General features: G+C 44.3%; 1 protein-coding gene and 1 long non-coding RNA gene across 2 annotated transcripts in view; both read left to right on the top strand.

Moving 5' to 3' along the window:
• Positions 1-13,964, top strand: part of LOC133109571 (voltage-dependent calcium channel subunit alpha-2/delta-2-like) — a 40,517-nt gene extending 26,553 nt beyond the window's left edge. The window contains exons 22-38 of the mRNA XM_061218942.1: positions 324-400; positions 792-852; positions 1,376-1,473; positions 1,707-1,797; positions 2,473-2,535; positions 3,376-3,479; positions 3,786-3,884; positions 5,853-5,944; positions 6,902-6,949; positions 7,537-7,608; positions 8,069-8,221; positions 9,553-9,605; positions 9,710-9,765; positions 10,044-10,167; positions 10,380-10,489; positions 12,685-12,767; positions 13,788-13,964. Of these exons, the coding sequence (XP_061074926.1) occupies positions 324-400; positions 792-852; positions 1,376-1,473; positions 1,707-1,797; positions 2,473-2,535; positions 3,376-3,479; positions 3,786-3,884; positions 5,853-5,944; positions 6,902-6,949; positions 7,537-7,608; positions 8,069-8,221; positions 9,553-9,605; positions 9,710-9,765; positions 10,044-10,167; positions 10,380-10,489; positions 12,685-12,767; positions 13,788-13,913 (1,510 nt within the window). The 3' untranslated portion in view covers positions 13,914-13,964. The remainder of the gene's footprint in view (positions 1-323; positions 401-791; positions 853-1,375; positions 1,474-1,706; positions 1,798-2,472; positions 2,536-3,375; positions 3,480-3,785; positions 3,885-5,852; positions 5,945-6,901; positions 6,950-7,536; positions 7,609-8,068; positions 8,222-9,552; positions 9,606-9,709; positions 9,766-10,043; positions 10,168-10,379; positions 10,490-12,684; positions 12,768-13,787) is intronic.
• Positions 13,965-16,312: 2,348 nt separating this feature from the next.
• Positions 16,313-18,161, top strand: LOC133109591 (uncharacterized). Its single transcript, XR_009704763.1, has 2 exons — positions 16,313-17,330; positions 17,502-18,161. It is a non-coding gene; the product is annotated as an uncharacterized LOC133109591 (long non-coding RNA).
• Positions 18,162-18,944: the final 783 nt, after the last annotated feature.

The raw sequence follows: 18,944 nt of genomic DNA, 5'->3' as shown, positions 1-18,944 counted from the left end.
GGTGATCCGGGGTTGTTTTGTCCCCCCCCTCATTGCTGTCTAGCCCCTGGGTGAGTTGTGTCTGTAGCAGGCAAAATAGCACTCTCCTTCAAGTGTGTTACGTAGTGACCTAGTTACAAGCGCAGCGAACCAGGTGAACGAAGAGGGCTTTGCTAGAATTGGAAGAGGCCAGTGGTAGCATTTACCCTCCCTATTGGCAAGTGTCTTAATTTATGTGGAATGTATTGCAATGTATACAGTAACAACGATGATACATTTTTCACTCCAGTTTTTAATCTGGTGCTTCTTTCTTTACCTCCTTCTGATGTCAACGCTTCATGCAGTCTGGGTCTGGTAATCCCCTCGTACAGTGAATATTACATCCAGGCGAACCTCAGCGATGTGATGCTACAACTGCAGTGTGAGTGCATGCTGTGGAGAGCCGTGCTCTCACTCCCTTCTCCAATGTGTGAAATGTGTTGGTCATAATCACCCACCTCTCTCCGATGTGTGAAATGTGTCGGTCATAATCACCCGCCTCTCTCCGATGTGTGAAAATACTGAGCCATAATCACCCACCTCTCTCCTATAAGTGCAAAGTGTAGTTTATTACCACTCCTCTCTCCAATAAGTGTTAGGTGTAGGTTATAATAACTCGCCTCTCTCCAGTGTGTAGAACGTGTAGGTCATAATCACCCACCTTTCTCCATTGTGTAAAAAAGTGTAGGCCATAAAAGCTCAAAGCCTTAATCCATCATCTGCAGCCCTTAACATATCCCCCTGATGCCGCGACACTCCCCTCTCTCTTGCAGATTTGGATTCCCTGCTGCCGACCAACTTTGAGTCCGCGGGTCATGTGTTCCTGGCCCCCAGGTGGGAAAGAGCATGCTCGTCGCTAAACGGCTCGATTTCACTTTATTTCATATTCGCACACGCAGGGGTTACCCTAGCCCATATCACCACCGTGCAACTGTTCCCAGTATCTGCACCATTACTACTCAGCGATTTTTTTTCCCCCATTGGTTTGGCTATCCTTCTCATCAACCTGGCATGTTAACTTGATGCTACTTCAAGGCCAAGTGGGCTACCCCAGAGCTGCTCTGACCCTCCCTCAGTTCTAGCGGGTATGAAGCGGGCATTCACGTCCTGTTTAAGATGCATGCAGTTAGCCACGCGGAGGCCACCTCTCTACGACCGACACTGGCCCCCGATGATATCTCACCGCGTCTCACATGAGTGAATAGGCTAGCTGCTCCGGGGCGCGGCTGCCTGGAGTTCGGAATTCCCAGTGGCTGTGTTGATTTTTTGATTCGGGTCTGCATGCCCCCGAATCGGTGACTGTGTGGACTCACTGTGCGGGAGTTGTGGCGGAAAGGTGTGATGTGTTTCCCCGTAGGGAATACTGTACTCAGCTACAACTTTCTGACAACAACACTCAGTTCCTGGAGAACTTCCTTTCACTCATGGTGGATATCAGACTAGACTCCAAGCATTGTGAGTACCTGTGCCCGGTATAAAGAACGTGCTACCATGGGGCCCTGCTAACACAGCCCACTAACACAGCCTGCTAACACAGCCCACTAACACAGCCTGCTAACACAGCCTGAAGCCCACAACTGCATTATCTTCCTATTTATATATTTTTATGTTTTTTGTTTTTGTGAGGATTTTTGTCTGCATATACATGTAGGCATGTGTCTGTGTTTACATGTACTTTTTCCCCCCAGGTAATCAAGGGCTCCTTCACAGTCTTATCCTTGAGTCAGATATCATTTGGCAACTGGCGACAAGGGTGTGGAAGAACAAGGATCTCAACACGTGGGTGCAGCACACTCGTACACGGACACACACACACACACACGCACGCACGCACAGGGGTGGAATTTGAAGTTTGAAAACTTCCCAAGGAATTCCCCATAGCAATGTGCATTCCCAAGAGTGAATACAGTTTGATTGATCCCAGAATATTCTACCGTCTGAAGTTTTTTTTTGCCAGTCAAACTGGGAGAGCTAATCACTGAAATAGATGTGAGCCATTAATAGCAGCATGACATGAACTGTGTTATGCAGATGTCTGTGTGTTTTATTCATAAAAACATGTAATAAAATACATGCACATTTTCCTTTCTCCCCCACACACACAAGCATAGAAATACTCTCAGTAAAAAAAAGTTTGTGCATGCAAATCCCAGGAGATCAGAAGTTTCAGAGATATTCAAACCACCCTCTCTGGCACCAACAACTATTCCACAGTCAAAGTCACTGAGATCACATTACGTAACTTTTATGCATTTAGTTGCTGCCACGTGATTGGCTGATTAAATATTTGCATTAACACGCTAGTGTACAGGCCTACCTAATAAAGTGCTTAGTGAGTGTACACATACAAACATGCACACACACGCTGTACTCTCGCATGCGTGCGTACACTCATTGATAAATACATATGCATAATAGCAGACACACCTCACACATGTAATACCTGTGCTGCAGGTATGGGTTCCTGGCGTTGTTCGCGGCAACGGACGGCGGGGTCACACGGGTCTACCCCAACAGGTCTGTCCAGCTGTGCTTTGATTCTCGCTGGATTTAGATTCTCTCTCTCTCTCTAATGTCTCTGCTTTCAATACAGTAGACGGAATTGTAACAGACGTGATGGTGTTAGTGTTTCCGCACCCTTTGTGCATGAACTGTTTGTAGCTGTGCGTGTGGTAAATGGTAAATGGTTGGCATTTATATAGCGCCTTTATCCAAAGCGCTGTACAATTGATGCTTCTCCATTCACCCATTCATACACAAACTCACACACCAACGGCGATTGGCTGCCGTGCAAGGCACCGACCAGCTCGTCAGGAGCATTTAGGGGTTAGGTGTCTTGCTCAGGGACACTTCGACATAGCCCGGGCGGGGGATCGAACCAGCAACCCTCCGACTGCCAGACGACTGCTCTTACTGCCTGAGCCATGTCGCCCCTGTGTGCACGTGTGCGTGCATGCGTGCGTGCGTACATGCGTGTATACGACTCATTGGGGTCGACATTGGCTCAGGAGGTAAGCAGTCGGGATTGTTGCTGGTTCGATCCTGTAGAAGTGGCCCTGAGCAAGGCACCAAACTCCCAGTGCTTCTGATGAGCTGGTTGGTGCCTTGCATGGCAGCCAATCGCCATTGGTGTGTTATGTGAGTGGGTGAGTGAGAGGCATCAATTGCACAGCGCTTTGGATAAAGGCGCTACATAAAGTCACGACATTTACCGTTTACCATTTAGAGACATTACAGTCTGAATTGTATTTACTCAACATAATACACTAAGTCATATGTAATTGTACATATAAGTTACTAGCATTGATAGGAATATCATAACAGCGCAACGTTTACCATTTCATTGTGTTTCATTAGTGCGGCTGAAATGTGGAAGGAGGACCCAGAGCCCTTCAATGCCAATTACTACCGCCGCAGCATGGACAACAAGGGCTATATCTTCAGAGCGCCCCCTAGACACGGTAAGCAGAAGCGCAGGGCTGCATTTTTTGCAGCCTGTTATTGGTTTCTTGGGAGTGTATGCAAACGTGAGCACAGACCTCTGACTGAGCTCTGACCTGGGGCGGCCTGTTGTGTTGTGGTTAAGGTACATGACTGGGACAGGCAAGGGTGGTGGTTCATATCCCGGTGTAGCCACAATAGGCCCTTAACCCTCCGTTGCTCAAGCGGAGGATTGTCTCCTGCTTAGTCTAATCAACTGTATGTTGCTCTGGATGAGAGCGTCTGCCAAAATGTCAATAATGTAATGTAATGACCTCATGCCACAGCTGGAGATGAGGCCCTGCACTCCGAGAACGGAACCATCGGCATCCTGGTCAGCACCGCCGTGGAGATCAATATCGGCGGCAAGACCATCAAACCTACAGGTAGGGATTTATTTTATTTTATTTTATTTTATTTTTCAAATAAGTGTGATGTCACAGATATGTGAGTTATAAGCGCTGTTGAGACCGCTTGTAAATCACCGCACCAGTTTAAAGAATAACTCAATTTAAAGATAGTTTAGATATGTGTTAGAAACTGTATGACAGAATACGTTAAGACTAAATGCATATTTGTTTGTACGAATGTGAGTGTATGACTTCATAAAGAAAACAGAAACAGATAGCATCAGCTTAACAAAAAAACCCAAGGTATGTCCCTGTGGAAGGAAGTAGAGAGAAAAAGGCACGTTGACTTGCGACATGGGCCGACATTAGCTCAGCAGGTAAGAGCAGTCGTCTCATTGGCTCCGGTGGTAAGAGCAGTCGTCTCATTGGCTCAGGTGGTAAGAGCAGTCGTCTCATTGGCTCCGGTGGTAAGAGCAGTCGTCTCATTGGCTCAAGTGGTAAGAGCAGTCGTCTCATTGGCTCAGGTGGTAAGAGCAGTCATCTCATTGGCTCAGGAGGTAAGAGCAGTCATCTCATTGGCTCAGGAGGTAAGAGCAGTCGTCTCATTGGCTCAGGTGGTAAGAGCAGTCGTCTCATTGCCTCAGGTGGTAAGAGCAGTCGTCTCATTGGCTCAGGTGGTAAGAGCAGTCGTCTCATTGGCTCAGGTGGTAAGAGCAGTCGTCTCATTGGCTCAGGAGGTAAGGGCAGTCGTCTCATTGGCTCAGGCGGTAAGTAGGACGGTTGCAGTTTGATCCTGCCCCAGGTGTGTCGGAGTGTCCCTGAGCAAGACGCCTAATCCCCAAATGGTCCTGACGAGCTGGCTGGTGCCTTGAATGGCAGCCAATCACCGTTGGTGTGTGAGTGTGTGAGTGTGTGAGTGTGTGAGTGTGTGAGTGTGTGAGTGTGTGTGTGTGTGTGTGTGTGTGTCTGAGTGTGTGTCTGAGTGTGCGTCTGAGTGTGAGTGTGAGTGTGTGTGTGTGAGTGTGTGTGAGTGTGTGTGAGTGTGTGTGTGTGTGTGTGTGTGTGTGTGTGAGTGTGCGTCTGAGTGTGCGTCTGAGTGTGCGTCTGAGTGTGAGAGAGTGTGTGTGTGTGTGTGTGTGTGTGTGCGTGAGTGTGAGCGTGAGCGTGTGCGTGCGTGTGTGTGTGTGTGTGAACGGGTCGTCCCGGTGACCCCCAGCGCTCAGCTGGTCTCCTTAAGAAAACAAAGGAAACCCGAGATGGAGCGTGAGGGCCACCACAGCGCCTGAAACAGTCTTTGAGTTTGAGCTGCAGTCTGTCTGTATTAAAGCAGAATCCAATCACATAACCGCACACTCAGTAGCACAATCAGGTGTCTATACGAAACAGTTGTGTAGTATGTTAAAATTGTATAGCTCATGATGTGAAAAGCTGTAGAAATGGCCAGTAGAACCCTGTAAATCTGTCTTTTGCAAATCACAGATCACAGATTGCAATCTAACCCTTGTGTTGTCTTATGGGTCAGAAATTACCTGCTACTATGTTTAACAGCAGAGAAAACCCCCTAAATTATATCTTTTTTCAACTTGAAATATAATGACAAAGTTTGTGATGAGTGATAAGTTGTTTCTTCATGCAAAATAGATTTATAAAAATAGAAAATTCTATTGAGCGCCTTTATTTTATGGGTTTAGTGAAGGCCGGTCATTTTTTACCCCTAGGACAAGGGGAGTATACAGAATGCTAAGACTACACAAGGGTTAAAGATGTGCTTCATGGGATTAGAAATTTCATGCAGATAAAATTTTCGCCTGCGAGTCTGTGGGCTGGCGTCACTGTTCCCCCTCAAGCCTCACACCCGATGTCCAGTCTTACCTGGTTATGCGCTGTATCACGTGGATGGAAACTCTCTCAGTTTTCCCCTGCTTCCTCTCTCTCTCTCTCTTGCCTCCACCTGTGCTTCCTGGCCCTGGCGTGTGTTCTCCGTGTTCCCGCTGCGCCCGTCAGTGGTGGGGGTGAAACTGGACCTGGAGGCCTGGGTGGAAAAATTCAAGATCCTGGCCAGTAACCAGTCCGACAGCCGACAGGGTTCACACAAGGTAACGTACGCTCGGTGGAGAACTATACGTGTCTGGAAGTACTGCCATGTGCTGTACCTGCAATTTCTGGTTGGCTGGGGATAATGCTGAGAGACTCGTGACTAGTGGAAAAGCACTAGCCTCAGTGGCTGGTGAGTGAAAAGGTTCATGTCAAGCCCTGGTCAGCAGTATTAAATGCCTTGGACAGGTCAACAAAGAGGCAAGTACAGTGTCGTTCACTGCCCATGGCATGTGACACTTTGTGGACAAAGTTCATGGTTTCCGAGGTGTTGCTCTGGCTTGATCTGAAACTTATATCGAGAATGTTGTTTTCAGACAAAAAAATATATTTTTTACGGGACGCACAGGGATGGAATTATTATAAATCTTCTTGTATTACTCTGGGTAACTTAGCTAAAAATGGAATTTCCAACAAAGTTTAAATTGAGCTCTGCCTGCTGGCTTTTGGAAGAATCCCAAGAGGCACATTAATATTGACTTCAATCCGTTTACCTCCGGCTAAACCTGGCCGAATGCCCGCATTACCTTCTCAAGATCAGCTTCCACAGACGAATCAGAGGTCATCTGAGTCATTGATCATTTCCTTTGTCTCCGAAACAAATATGTCAGTGCCATCCATTTCTGTGATCCAACCTGAAGGTATACTAGCAGGGCTGTTTGTGTTCCACCTGGGACATCTGTACTTACAGTACAGTAGCTTAAGTTACTTTACTGTAAAAGTGTATACAGTAACTCTAGGGTGACTTGGGTTTGTGTTCCACCTATGACATCTTTAGATACAGTACAGTAACTTAAGTTACTTTACTGTAGAATATATACAGTAACTCTAGGGTGACTCGGGTTTGTGTTCCACCTATGACATCTTTACATACAGTACAGTAACTTAAGTTACTTTACTGTAGAGTATATACAGTAACTCTAGGGTGACTCCGGTCTGTGTGATGTTGTTTCCAACAGTGTGGGCCATCCAGCAGCTGTGAGATGGACTGTGAAGTTAACAGTGATGTAAGACTCACTGTCACATCCCCCTTGTTTCATCTTCAGGCCCCATAGTGCTCTACTGGCTGTTGGGTATCTCGGGTTATCCATTTAGTGCTTCCATCCTTCATGACCATCAGTAAATACTAACAGAGCCAAAACATCCTGTTTGCATTGGCCCAAATGTAAGTGTTCGCAGTCAATGCGGGTGTGTGTGTGTGTGGGGGGGGGGGGCGGGGGAGGTGTGTGCCGGGTGTAGGTGTCCTGTTGGTGAATTTGGCTGTACAGTGTGTGTGATAAATGAGTGGATTCCGGTGTTCGTTGGTGTGCTTGTAGTAAAATGGCTGGCTGCACCTGTATATGGTAAATGTGGGCGTGCTTGAACTGGATGGGGGTGTGTATATAGGAACTGGGTTGGTGTACATGGTAAGTGCGGGTGTATTTGTGGTTGGTAGCTGTGTCCGATAGATGGGTGTTTCGTGTATGGTGGAGTGTGTAGTAAATAAGAGGGGTGTTTGGTGTATGGTGTATGGTGGTGATAATACATGGGAGTGGGCGTATGTGGTAAGTGGGGCATTTGAGCTGATGTAATCAGTGTGTGCCTTTATCTGCAGGACCTTCTGTGCTATCTGATTGACGATGGGGGGTTCCTGGTCATGTCCAACCAGAAAGAGCATTGGAAACAGGTGATGAGCGATGCCACTTAACTGCTCTGTGAGGTACTTCTAGCCTGACGCCAGAGCAATGTGTATACAAATCTGCTGAAAGATGTGATTCATCTACTAGCGCCAAAATGTCCGAACGGAAGAGCTAACGGTGTTTTGGTGTCATTCATTTCATGAACAAGGGCTTGGGACATTCTGGCTCGGTGTTGATGACGGCTCTGCTCCCTGTAACTGTATCTCACAATCTACCTTCCTAAAGATTCATCTTTTAAATCTAAGCATGGCTGATTTTAAACAACAAATCTCATTCCCACTCGACGTTTTACCTGCCTTTCTGTCCGTCTGTCAGTGTCGCACTTTCTTCTGTCTGTCTCTGCCTGCTTCCACCTGTATCCGGCTCATTCTCACCTCTCTGTCAGTCCGTCCGTCCGTCCGTCCGTCTGTCCGTCTGCGTGCCTGACCATGGGTCTCGTTGTGCCAGGTGGGCCTGTTCCTCGGGGAGGTGGACCCTTCCTTGATGCACGCGCTCTTCAATAACTCCATCTACACGCGGCAGCAGTCCTTCCAGTACCAGGCGGTGTGCGACCCCTCTCCCAGCGGCCACACGGGCAGGGCTCCCCGGGGCGTGTTTGTGGTGAGTCGCTGTGGAGCCGTTCTCCGTCATGGGGGGTTGTTAGGGAAAATGCCCTTTTTTACATATCACAGGTGAGCATCGTCTGATGAAACGGATCAATCAATCAATCCACAGATCCACAGTAAAACCACAGTAGAACTTTCTTATTTATTTGCAAATAAATAGCAGAAAGTGAGAGAGCTTACCGGCTCTCTGATTTGAACCACACATAGTAAAACTATTACACTCACTTTTTCCACAAGGGCGGAGACAAAAACAAAGGAAGACATGATGCTGACAACCTACGATTATTATTTATTTAGTCTGCAGATAAACTCCAACCTTGCCAAAAGATCAGAATGTGCAAGCTAGGAAAAGCAGAAACATTAATCTCACAGGCTGTCTGTCTGTTTGAGAGAGAGTCAGAGGAAGATTCTTAGAGTATATTTCCTAAGCACTTAATTCAGCACACATGGTCTAATTTGTTATACAGATTATAATAAAAAGTTATTTTTAATCACGTGATTGTCTGTATGTTAACACACATTGTAAATTAAGAATCAATTAAGGAAACTTCTATATTAATGAAAACTGACAATGTCCTTACATCACTCTAATTTCCAACTGAATTATTTACATTACATTGCATTAAGGGCATATAGCAGACGCTTTTATCCAGAGCGAGGTACAATGAAGTGTGAATCAAACCCAGGGACAATTACGTTCAGGACCCCAGAGGAAAGTACAGTTCCGAGTCATAGCATGATCACATAGATAGATCTCTTTATCTACATCAACTTACCATGGTTGGCTGCTAGAATACCCCGAGTACTACAGTAACTATACATAAGTGCGATTATAATCTTTGGCATATTCACAGTACTGTGCAAAAGTCTTGTATAACCTGTATAACATTCTGTACAGATACGATTCTTTCCAAAATAATTAAATGACAGGTCCGAAATAAATGTACTATGCATTTTACATTACATTTTAGTAATTTAGCAGAATAGTTAAAAACTGAATGAAATCAATATTTTTTGTGACCACCAAATCGCCGTTAAAACTGCATCACTTCTTTGAGATAGCCAACGCTGTCCTGCAGTTCTATAAGACAATCAGCAGGGAGGTTGTTCCAAGCATGTTGGAGAACTGAAACACTTGAACAAGTGTTTATGTAAAAAGTAGTCAATTGCTTAAAAGTTGAAATGTTAAAATTAAATACAAAAATGTCTTTGGAAACTAACACACACAAAAAAATTAACATATATATATAATAAAGTCTAGCGTGCCTAAGACATCTGCACAGTACTGTATATGAAGGAGTCATGATCTGGGTTTCTCCCATCCAGCCCACCCTCACAGACCTGCTCAGTCTCGCCTGGTGGACTTCAGCAGCAGCCTGGTAAGAAACAACATTCAACGACCAATATGCACTATGTTTAAGTCACGCTCCCATTAGTTAAGCCTCCACCCATGTCTAACTCCATATACCCCTCCTGTTCACAGGTCTCTGATTCAGCAGTTACTGTACGGACTGGCCTACCACACCTGGTTCTCGACAGGTGGGTTTTAAACAGACTGGCCTACCAGGCCTGGTTCTCTACTGGTGGGTTTTAAACGGACTGGCCTTAACGAGACTGGTCAACCAAACCTTTCACTACAGGTGGTATAGACAAACTGACCTAGCACATTTTGATAACTACAGGTGAGTTGAAAATGAATAACAATAAAGATAACACCTTTAAATTAGCTATGCAGTGACAAGGCTCTGGCAGTTAGCAGTCAATATTTAGTCATCTCCTGAATTTGTGTCTCTCTCACCTGTGTAATGTTCCCCCAGACGAAGTAGAGGGTGAAGGGGTGGACTCCAGAACAGCGAGCTGTGTGGTCGTGCAGACACAGTTCTACTTCACCAACACCACCAACTTCTACAATGTGCTGCAGGACTGTGGAAACTGCTCCAGGTAATTCCAGTGCTGTCACTAGAGTGGGCTCAGGCCTCGGGATTGTCCTGTGGGACTGTGGGAAATGTTGGATCCTACACTAGGGTGGGCTCAGGCCGGCGGGTAGGATGTGGTCAGTGTGTGGGGAGTGGGGTTCATACGGGAACGTGCAGCTAATGTGGAGAGCGAGGGTCGTGTGTGAAATGGTCGGTGCCGTATCTCTCCACTTCCAGGCTATTCCACGCCAAGCGCATTGAGAACACAAACCTGCTGTTTGTGGTGGCGGAGAAGGTTCCCTGCAACTCGTGCGAGATGGAGAAACTGGTGCAAGTGAAGACGGAGTGTATCCTGACGTCACTCGCTTAGGCCGGGGGAAAAATTAGTTCCCTGGAAAATGTCCTCAATCACAGTAGGAAACACATCCTCAACTGCTGAACCTGCCCAGAGCCCTTCACTGCACCCTTACTTTGGACTTTGGAGGCTTTCAGTACATACAGTCAGGTCCATAAATATTGGTACATCGACACAATTCTCATCTTTTTGGCTCTATACCCCACCACAATGGATTTGAAATTAAACGAACAAGATGTGCTTTAACTGCAGACTTTCAGCTTTCATTTGAGGGTATTTACATCCAAAGCAGGTGAACGGTGTAGGAATTACAACAGTTTGTACATGTGCCTCCCACTTTTTAAGGGACCAAAAGTAATGGGACAATTGGCTGCTCAGCTGTTCCATGGCCAGGTGTGTGTTGTTCCCTCATTATCTCATTTACAAGAAGGAGATAAAAGGTCTAGAGTTAATTTCAAGTGTGCTATTTGCATTTGGAATCTGTTGCTGCAACTGTCTACAGTTCCTGCTTGTTCTTGGGGCATTTTCCCTTCAGTTTTGTCTTCAGCAAGTGAAATGCATGTTCAATCAGATTCAGGTCAGGTGATTGACCATTGCATAACATTCCACTTCTTTGCCTTAAAAAACTCTTTGGTTGCTTTCGCAGTATGCTTCGGGTCATTGTCCATCTGCACTGTGAAGCCCTGTCCAATGAGTTCTGAAGCATTTGGCTGAATATGAGCAGATAATATTGCCCGAAACACTTCAGAATTCATCCTGCTGCTTTTGTCAGCAGTCACATCATCAATAAATACAAGAGAACCAGTTCCATTGGCAGCCATACATGCCCATGCCATTACACTACCACCACCATGCTTCACCGATGAGGTGGTATGTTTTGGATCATGAGCAGTTCCTTTCCTTCTCCGTACTCTTCTCTTCCCATCATTCTGGTACAAGTTGATCTTTGTCTCATCTGTCCATAGGATGTTGTTCCAGAACTGTAAAGGCTTTTTTTAGATGTTGTTTGGCAAACTTTAATCTGGTCTTCCTGTTTTTGAGGCTCACCAATGGTTTACATCTTGTGGTGAACCCTCTGTATTCACTCTGGTGAAGTCTTCTCTTGATTGTTGACTTTGCCACACATACACCTACCTCCTGGAGAGTGTTCTTGATCTGGCCAACTGTTTTTCTTCACCAGGGAAATAATTCTTCTGTCTTCCACCAGATTTGTTTTCCGTGGTCTTCCGGGTCTTTTGGTGTTGCTGAGCTCACCGGTGCGTTCTTTCTTTTTAAGAATGTTCCAAACAGTTGATTTGGCCACACCTAATGTTTTTGCTATCTCTCTGATGGGTTTGTTTTGATTTTTCAGCCTAATGATGGCTTGCTTCACTGATAGTGACAGCTCTTTGGATCTCATATTGAGAGTTGACAGCAACAGATTCCAAATGCAAATAGCACACTTGAATTGAACTCTAGACCTTTTATCTGCTCCTTGTAAATGAGATAATGAGGGAATAACACACACCTGGCCATGGAACAGCTGAGCAGCCAATTGTCCCATTACTTTTGGTCCCTTAAAAAGTGGGAGGCACATATACAAACTGTTGTAATTCCTACACCGTTCACCTGATTTGGATGTAAATACCCTCAAATTGAAGCTGAAAATCTGCTGTTAAAGCATATCTTGTTCGTTTCATTTCAAATCCATTGTGGTGGTGTATAGAGGCAAAAAGAGGAGAATTGTGTCAATGTCCCAATATGTATGGACCTGACTGTACGTATGGAGAGACAAAAAGCTCCATAATGTTTTAATTAATTGGCTCTGTACTCCACAATTTAAGATTTGTAATAATACAATTTGCATGCGATGAAAATGTATCTTCTCAGCTTTTTATTTTGTATACATTTTGGATTCACCGTGTAGAAATTACAGCACTTCCTTTTTATTACAAATCAAGAAAAAATATGTCTTTGTCATGATGGGGCTCACTGAATATAAAGTGGTTCCAGTCATATTCATAATTGCTGTGTCTTTGTCTGTTTCTGGGCGAAACGATCTGATCAGTGTGTGAGGGCTCGCTACAGAGATACTTTTTTGTAGAATGCGAGGTTAGAGTAAACACAAAAATCCCTTGGGCAAAAAATCCCTATGCGCCCTGCTGTGAATGAGAGATCTGTGTGTGTTGCCTTAGCCTGGCCTTCCAGTCCAGGAGGAAAACCCCTGTGAGATGCTGAACGCTGCACGGTACCGCAAAGGCCCGACTACCTGCTTCGACTACAACATCAGGGTAAGAGACAGCACTGAGCATGCTGAACTGAGTGTAGCCTTGGAAACTCTGCAGCGAGTATTATGGGGTGTAAAATGCGGCATGTGTAAATGCGACATAAAAGTACTATAAAAATTGTATCATGCATTATTTCCCTCATTTAACCAAAATATTTTTCTTACACATTTAGCAAAACTATTCAATTTAGCTAAACATACAAAATATTTAGTAAATGTATCAAATATTTATGTAAACATTTAGTTAAATGGATAAAACACTTAGATAAATGTGCGAAGTATGTTGGAAATGTATGAAACATTTACTAAATATTTATCAAAATGCATGAAATATTTAGCTAAATGTATAAAACATTCAGGTAAATGTATGAAACATTTAAATAAAATTAATAAAAACATTTAGCTAAATATGTCATACATTTACTTAAATAGTAAACTAAAGGTTTTGTATGTTTAAATATATGTTTTATACATTTAGCTAAATATTGTGTTAAATGTTTCATACATTTAGCAAATGTTTCATGCATTTAGTGAATGTTTTGTACATTTCTGTTTCATGGGTGAAAAGAAAATCCATCCATCCATCAGCACGTAATTGTTTTTGTTTTTGTATTTATTGAAACACATTAAGCATTATCTATTTCAGATGAACAGACATTAATTGATATTATGAAATTTTATTATGATATTATCCCATGATATTTAATTAGCCAGCCCTTGCTGTTATGACCCAGTGTAGGCAACTACCAGTGGCCATTTTTCCCCGGTATGTTTGCCATATGAGTGACTGCTCACGGTGCATCAGCAGTAGCTGACTGTAGGCTTATTGGCAGTGTCAGCCTGGTCCGACTCATCGTACCGTAAGGTCATGAGCCTGACGAGGTGAGTTTTAGCTCACGGTTGACAGTGTGCCACTTGCAGCTTTCGGCCACTGGGTGGCCCCCCAAGCCACCTCTGCGACGACTGCAAAACCACTCCGCTCTTGTCTTCCTCCCCTGTCCTCTCCTCCCTCTCTCCCGTGCAGGAGAACACATCTGAGTGCGGGCGGGGCCACTCCTTGCGCCCGATGCTGGGGCTCCTGCTCGGTCTCCAGCTGCTCCTGCTGCACGTGACCGAAGATTGTCCTCTGGCCCTGTCTGGCACACACTAATGCCACCAGTCCCCCTCTCCCTATCTCTCCTCTCTCTTAGCCTTTACGCGATCCATAAGTCTTCCTTTCTTTTTTTTTTCCTCGACCTCTCCTCCCTGCTTTTACGAGGACCGTGCGGTATGTCCTCCCGGCTTCGTTCTCTCTCTCTCTCTCTCTCCCTGTCTGGGCCTCCGTGCTGACGGACCCAGGGACAGCTGGCCTCACGGGCCTGGCATCTGCTTCTTCTGCGCTAATCCAGAACACCTGCTGACACGCAAGACAGAGCCTCGGCCTGACGGAGCTAACTACAACCTCCTGTTCTTTGTTAGGCTGTCATTAAAAGAAAAAAAAAAAAGGCTAATTGTAAAATTGTACAGACGACAAACATTCATTTACTTGCTAAGGAATACTTCCTGCCGACTTGAGAGACATTGTATTTTATTTCATTGTTAGGCTCGCTCGAGGGAAGAGAGAAGTTGAATGTGTTCAGATGAGTAAAATATCAGAATACAGTAGCATTGCGCCCAGGGGTGCATTTCAAAAGGTGCAATATTAACTGCCATTTCCGCGTTCAGGGGACCATTTGCTTAAAATTGTTCACTTTGTACAACCGTCGCAGCAGACATGCAGTAGGTCAGAAGACAGCCATCTCTGTTGCTGTGGCAGTACTGTGTTTTACCTGTTACCTGTTTTAACTGGCTGGATGTTTCTTAAATGTTAGAATTGACATGCACTTATATGCAGTTGAGCTGCTTTGTTATAAATTCAAGAATATATATTTTTTAAAAACATGTTCCGACATATACATCATTTTGAATTTGAATAACCAACTGGCATAGCTACAATTGCCAGCGGCAAAGCATTTTTATTAATTTATTACATCGATTTCAGGCAGAACCTTTCTGTATATGAGTGCCGGGTAGTTTTCATCTGTAGTCAAGACTGGGTAAGTTAAAATGAGTAAAAAAAGTTTTCACACAATAACAGCTCAATATCACAGCAGGAACACACAACAGACAAAGCACATAGACATCGCGTGTAGTAGCACAAATGTATTATGGAATATTACTGTATGTCATGTAATATCATCAGGGGCCATATACGTGTTTCAAGCCCTTTGCAGTCCCCTGCAAAAGCACACATCCGTCTCCACAGTGCAGCTGTTCGGTCTCTTTGACACACCCCAAGCACCATCCCAGCATGGCCGGGGTCTTTCATGTGGATTCTCTGTCGTTTCTGACCTATGGCTTCTGAAGACCTGTTCAGAGGGGGGGTTCTTGGGTGCTCCTGTCTAAGAACTAACGTCCCAGTGCTTTCCAACCTATAATTGGCCTTGTGAGAAACTATGTTAATTGCAAATATGCCTGCTGTAGTGGAAATCGGTGTTTCAGAACCCACTTTTGCCTTTGCTGACGATCACATGTTCAAAGTATGTAATTATCTTTTGTTATTTCTGAAGATATGAATGGAGGGTGCTGACTCATTTCTAAATATGGCGGTTAAACAGATGGTTACAGGGAAACGCTTTTTCTTATACTTCATATTTTAAATGGAATGGTTGTAAAATATTGTAAAAGTGTGTGTGTGCATGCGTGTACTGTATGCGTGTGCAGTATGTGTGTGTGTGTGTGTGTGTGTGTCATACAACATGCACACAGATATATACTGTAGAACCACAAAGATGAGAACCCTTGGGTAATGGGTTGTTCAGAACTTTAAATGTTTATAATTATTTGAATGTTTGCTTTCACTGCTCTTGGCTTCTAATTTGTAAAGGTACTCTAATTTTACTGCTATAAATTTTATCTGTATTCCGACAACCATTTTAGATGAAACCCAACGTGCCCACCGACCGGTTAGTCTAACTGAGGTCATGTGTGTATTTGGCACCTCTGTCAACTGTCTACCTAATTTATTGTCCAGTGTAGTTCACTGCTGTTTGCTGAGGGATTGCTGGCTTTTGTGAGTACTGGTTGCATGGACTGGACTTCAGCTTTGGGGGTTTACATCCGTGAATTCGGCTCATCTCTGGGCTCTCCAGTGAAACTGTCGGCCTATATATGGACTTCAGCTGGTCCCCGCCGCTCCGACCCCTTAGTAGGCCCCAAAGTATCAGATTTTATCACCACATAAAGCCCGTTATATAATTAAGCTTCAGCTCAATCCTTCTCGCCGCTGCGAAAAAGATGTAGGGCTTGGGGCGGGGTTTACAGAATTTTAAACATGCCCTAATGGTGTAAAGTCATGAATAGCCTCCGCGGAGGCCTTTGCAAATCAAAAGTTAACCTTTTCAAACTGCCGCTAAGCCCCTCTTCTCAGTTTTCGGCCTGGACTCTTTTGAAAAGAGCCAAGTGCATGTGTGCACTCGAAAAAGGAATGATTAACTGACACCGTGTACACAACACACCCCCCCCCCCCCCCCCCCCCCCCCCGAGCGTATGTGCTGAGAGTCTGACCTGTGGCTAGCTTCCACCCAACGGGTTACAGAACAGCCCCGGCCCTCCCCGCCACTTGCCCTGTCAACGTATGTGTTTGAGTTCAAAACCAGCTGCTCCTGAACAAACTGCATTACCGGGAAGGGCCGCTGTGCCAAAGGACATTGAAGTTTTTTTTCATTTTCATGACAAGCACAACTGTGTGGACCTGTCGATTGGAGAGCAACTCTCACTGTCAAGCCGTCTTCACATTGTGGGGAAATAACATTTCAAATTGAAGCTGGTAATATAATCGCAGTAATTATTTAACGGGGCGATATTTTTGCCCTGTCTTCAATGAGATAAAGGGTTAACTCCCAAGGAACCTGTTTGGCTGGACATACCAAGCGTTAATCCGTCACCAGCCAGTTTGAGGGTCACAGTTTTAAGCTCCATTTCCTCACGCTTTATATCTGAGCCTCCACGGGGGCCAATTGTGACTCAGTGCATAAGGAGGAGTGGCTAAGCTGTATCCTTTCAGCATTTAATTAAAATCGTGTGAATGTATAAATCCACAAGCTGCGTCTTCATGCTACAGCCCTGCCCATATCTCTGCCCTGCCTGTCCACAGCTGACAGGCCTGCTTAATTGACAGTAAACATGCAAACACTCGAGTGATAGGAGCATAAAGACCAGTTCATCATCACATGAAATGGTAATCATCATATGAGGGGGTAATATGTGCAATTAACGCAGCAAATGTCAAAATTCAGACCTCACCATAGCCTATGTTATTCATGTAATTCAATTCAGTATTTAGCCATTTTAGTCAAATATATGTGACATTACATGTAGGCAGGTTGTAGTTAAATCCTGAATAAATTCACAGATGACTGACAGTTTTTATTGGGAGACATAAATCACATCCAACTCCAGGCCCATGATAGCACTTAGGTTCCTCGCCCCCGGTTTAGACAATATTGAGGTAAAGATTTTGGACTGAGTTAAAGGTTCTAGAACAGTGGTCTCCAACCCTGGTCCTGGAGAGCTACAGGGTCTGCTGGTTTTTGTTGTTAACCTGCACTTAACTGTAATCAACTGCTCTAATTGACTAATTCATTCACCTCACCTGGTTACCTGGGTCTCACCAGGGTGCTGAATTTAAGGTGAAAACAAAAACCAGCAGACCCAGTAGCTCTCCAGGACCAGGGTTGTGGAGACCCCTGTTCTAGAACTTTACAGAAAGTAAAAGGGAAGCTTTTGCTTTGGGTAGGTGTAAATAAATAAATAAATTCCCTGAAGAATATCTGTGACTGACTATGAATTTTGACTTTTTTTTTTTTCTGCCATATGTCACAACAGGGTATGTCTCTATGGACTATTTCTTAATTTACCCATCATGCATTTGCTCTCTGTGCTGCTTGTGCCAAGCTGTGCTCTCAAAGGCAAAGTGTATGAAGGCAATGCTCCATTATTCAATAGATATGGACACTTATACAGAAAATCAGCCCGGCTGCAGGGATCGGCACTTAATGGTAGATTTTGTGTGTAACATTTTATCTGAGAGTGAACAATAACATTTTAGCCAGCTGTGCAATGGCTTACGCTTCTGTGGAATTTCCTTGTTTGTATGAAGTGTGAAAGAATACGCTAACGAAAAGCAGGATTGAAACAATGAACATCTTTTTTAAAACGCTACCAGTAAACATTTGAATGAGTTGTTTTTCTGCTGTAGATTCCAGCTCTTTAATTTGCAGATGGCACAAAAAGGAAAGTCACTTTGTAAGATTTTGTGTTTGTCACTTTTCAAACAATTTATTATTGAGAATGTATTATTAAACAATATTCATATTTTGTCAGGTGTCCTGTGCATTACTGTGTAAAATCACCTGAATTACATCAATGTTCTTCTTCACTGGTGTGGAAATTATTTGTGTCTCTCCTTCAAAAGCACACAGGTTTCAGTGTGGTCGTGCACTCTGAATTTTAACTGTCCAAGTGTTGACAGTGACTGACACCCTCACAAGATATGGCAGAATTATAATAAGAGGGACGGATTTATTTGTGTCCTTTCGCCTTGTGCACTATAATGAGTCTGCAGTCAACGAGTGGCCCTGGATAAAACAATTCTCAAGAGAACTAAAAGTGTAGTAATTAAGAGAAACACCTTTTAAAAACAAATTTGCGATTCTAATACACAAAAATATATTTTTCCTCCTGTCTTATAAAGTCTGAAATCCTCTTGCTGAATCCTTACATTAGCTATCTGCCAAGGGACAAACACAGGTGGCTTTGCAGGGAATGGAAGATGACACCGATTGGCTTATCGCACATCATGCCCAAGACACACCTATTAATGAATTAAGCCACTCCAGTCCAGTCCTTTGAGCCCTTCTCCTTTCTGTGCACATGAATAATCAGCCGTGACACTAGCAGAAGTGGATCTGGCCACGCCCTAAATGCACGCGTGTGTTGTACTTTAGACCGTGTGCCAAGACGCTGAAAATGGAGCCCGTAGTTATATTCGTTTATTTCGAGTGTGCTTCCTTGCTTTAGAACACAAACTCCAAATGCCCAAACAAATGCCAGTCATTGTAAAGCTGGTCATCTTTCAGTACATTTCTGTAACTGTAAAAGT

Source organism: Conger conger, chromosome 14, assembly GCF_963514075.1.
Source record: "Conger conger chromosome 14, fConCon1.1, whole genome shotgun sequence".
Classification (NCBI taxonomy): domain Eukaryota; kingdom Metazoa; phylum Chordata; class Actinopteri; order Anguilliformes; family Congridae; genus Conger; species Conger conger.
This window is presented reverse-complemented; position numbering and strand designations above follow the sequence as displayed.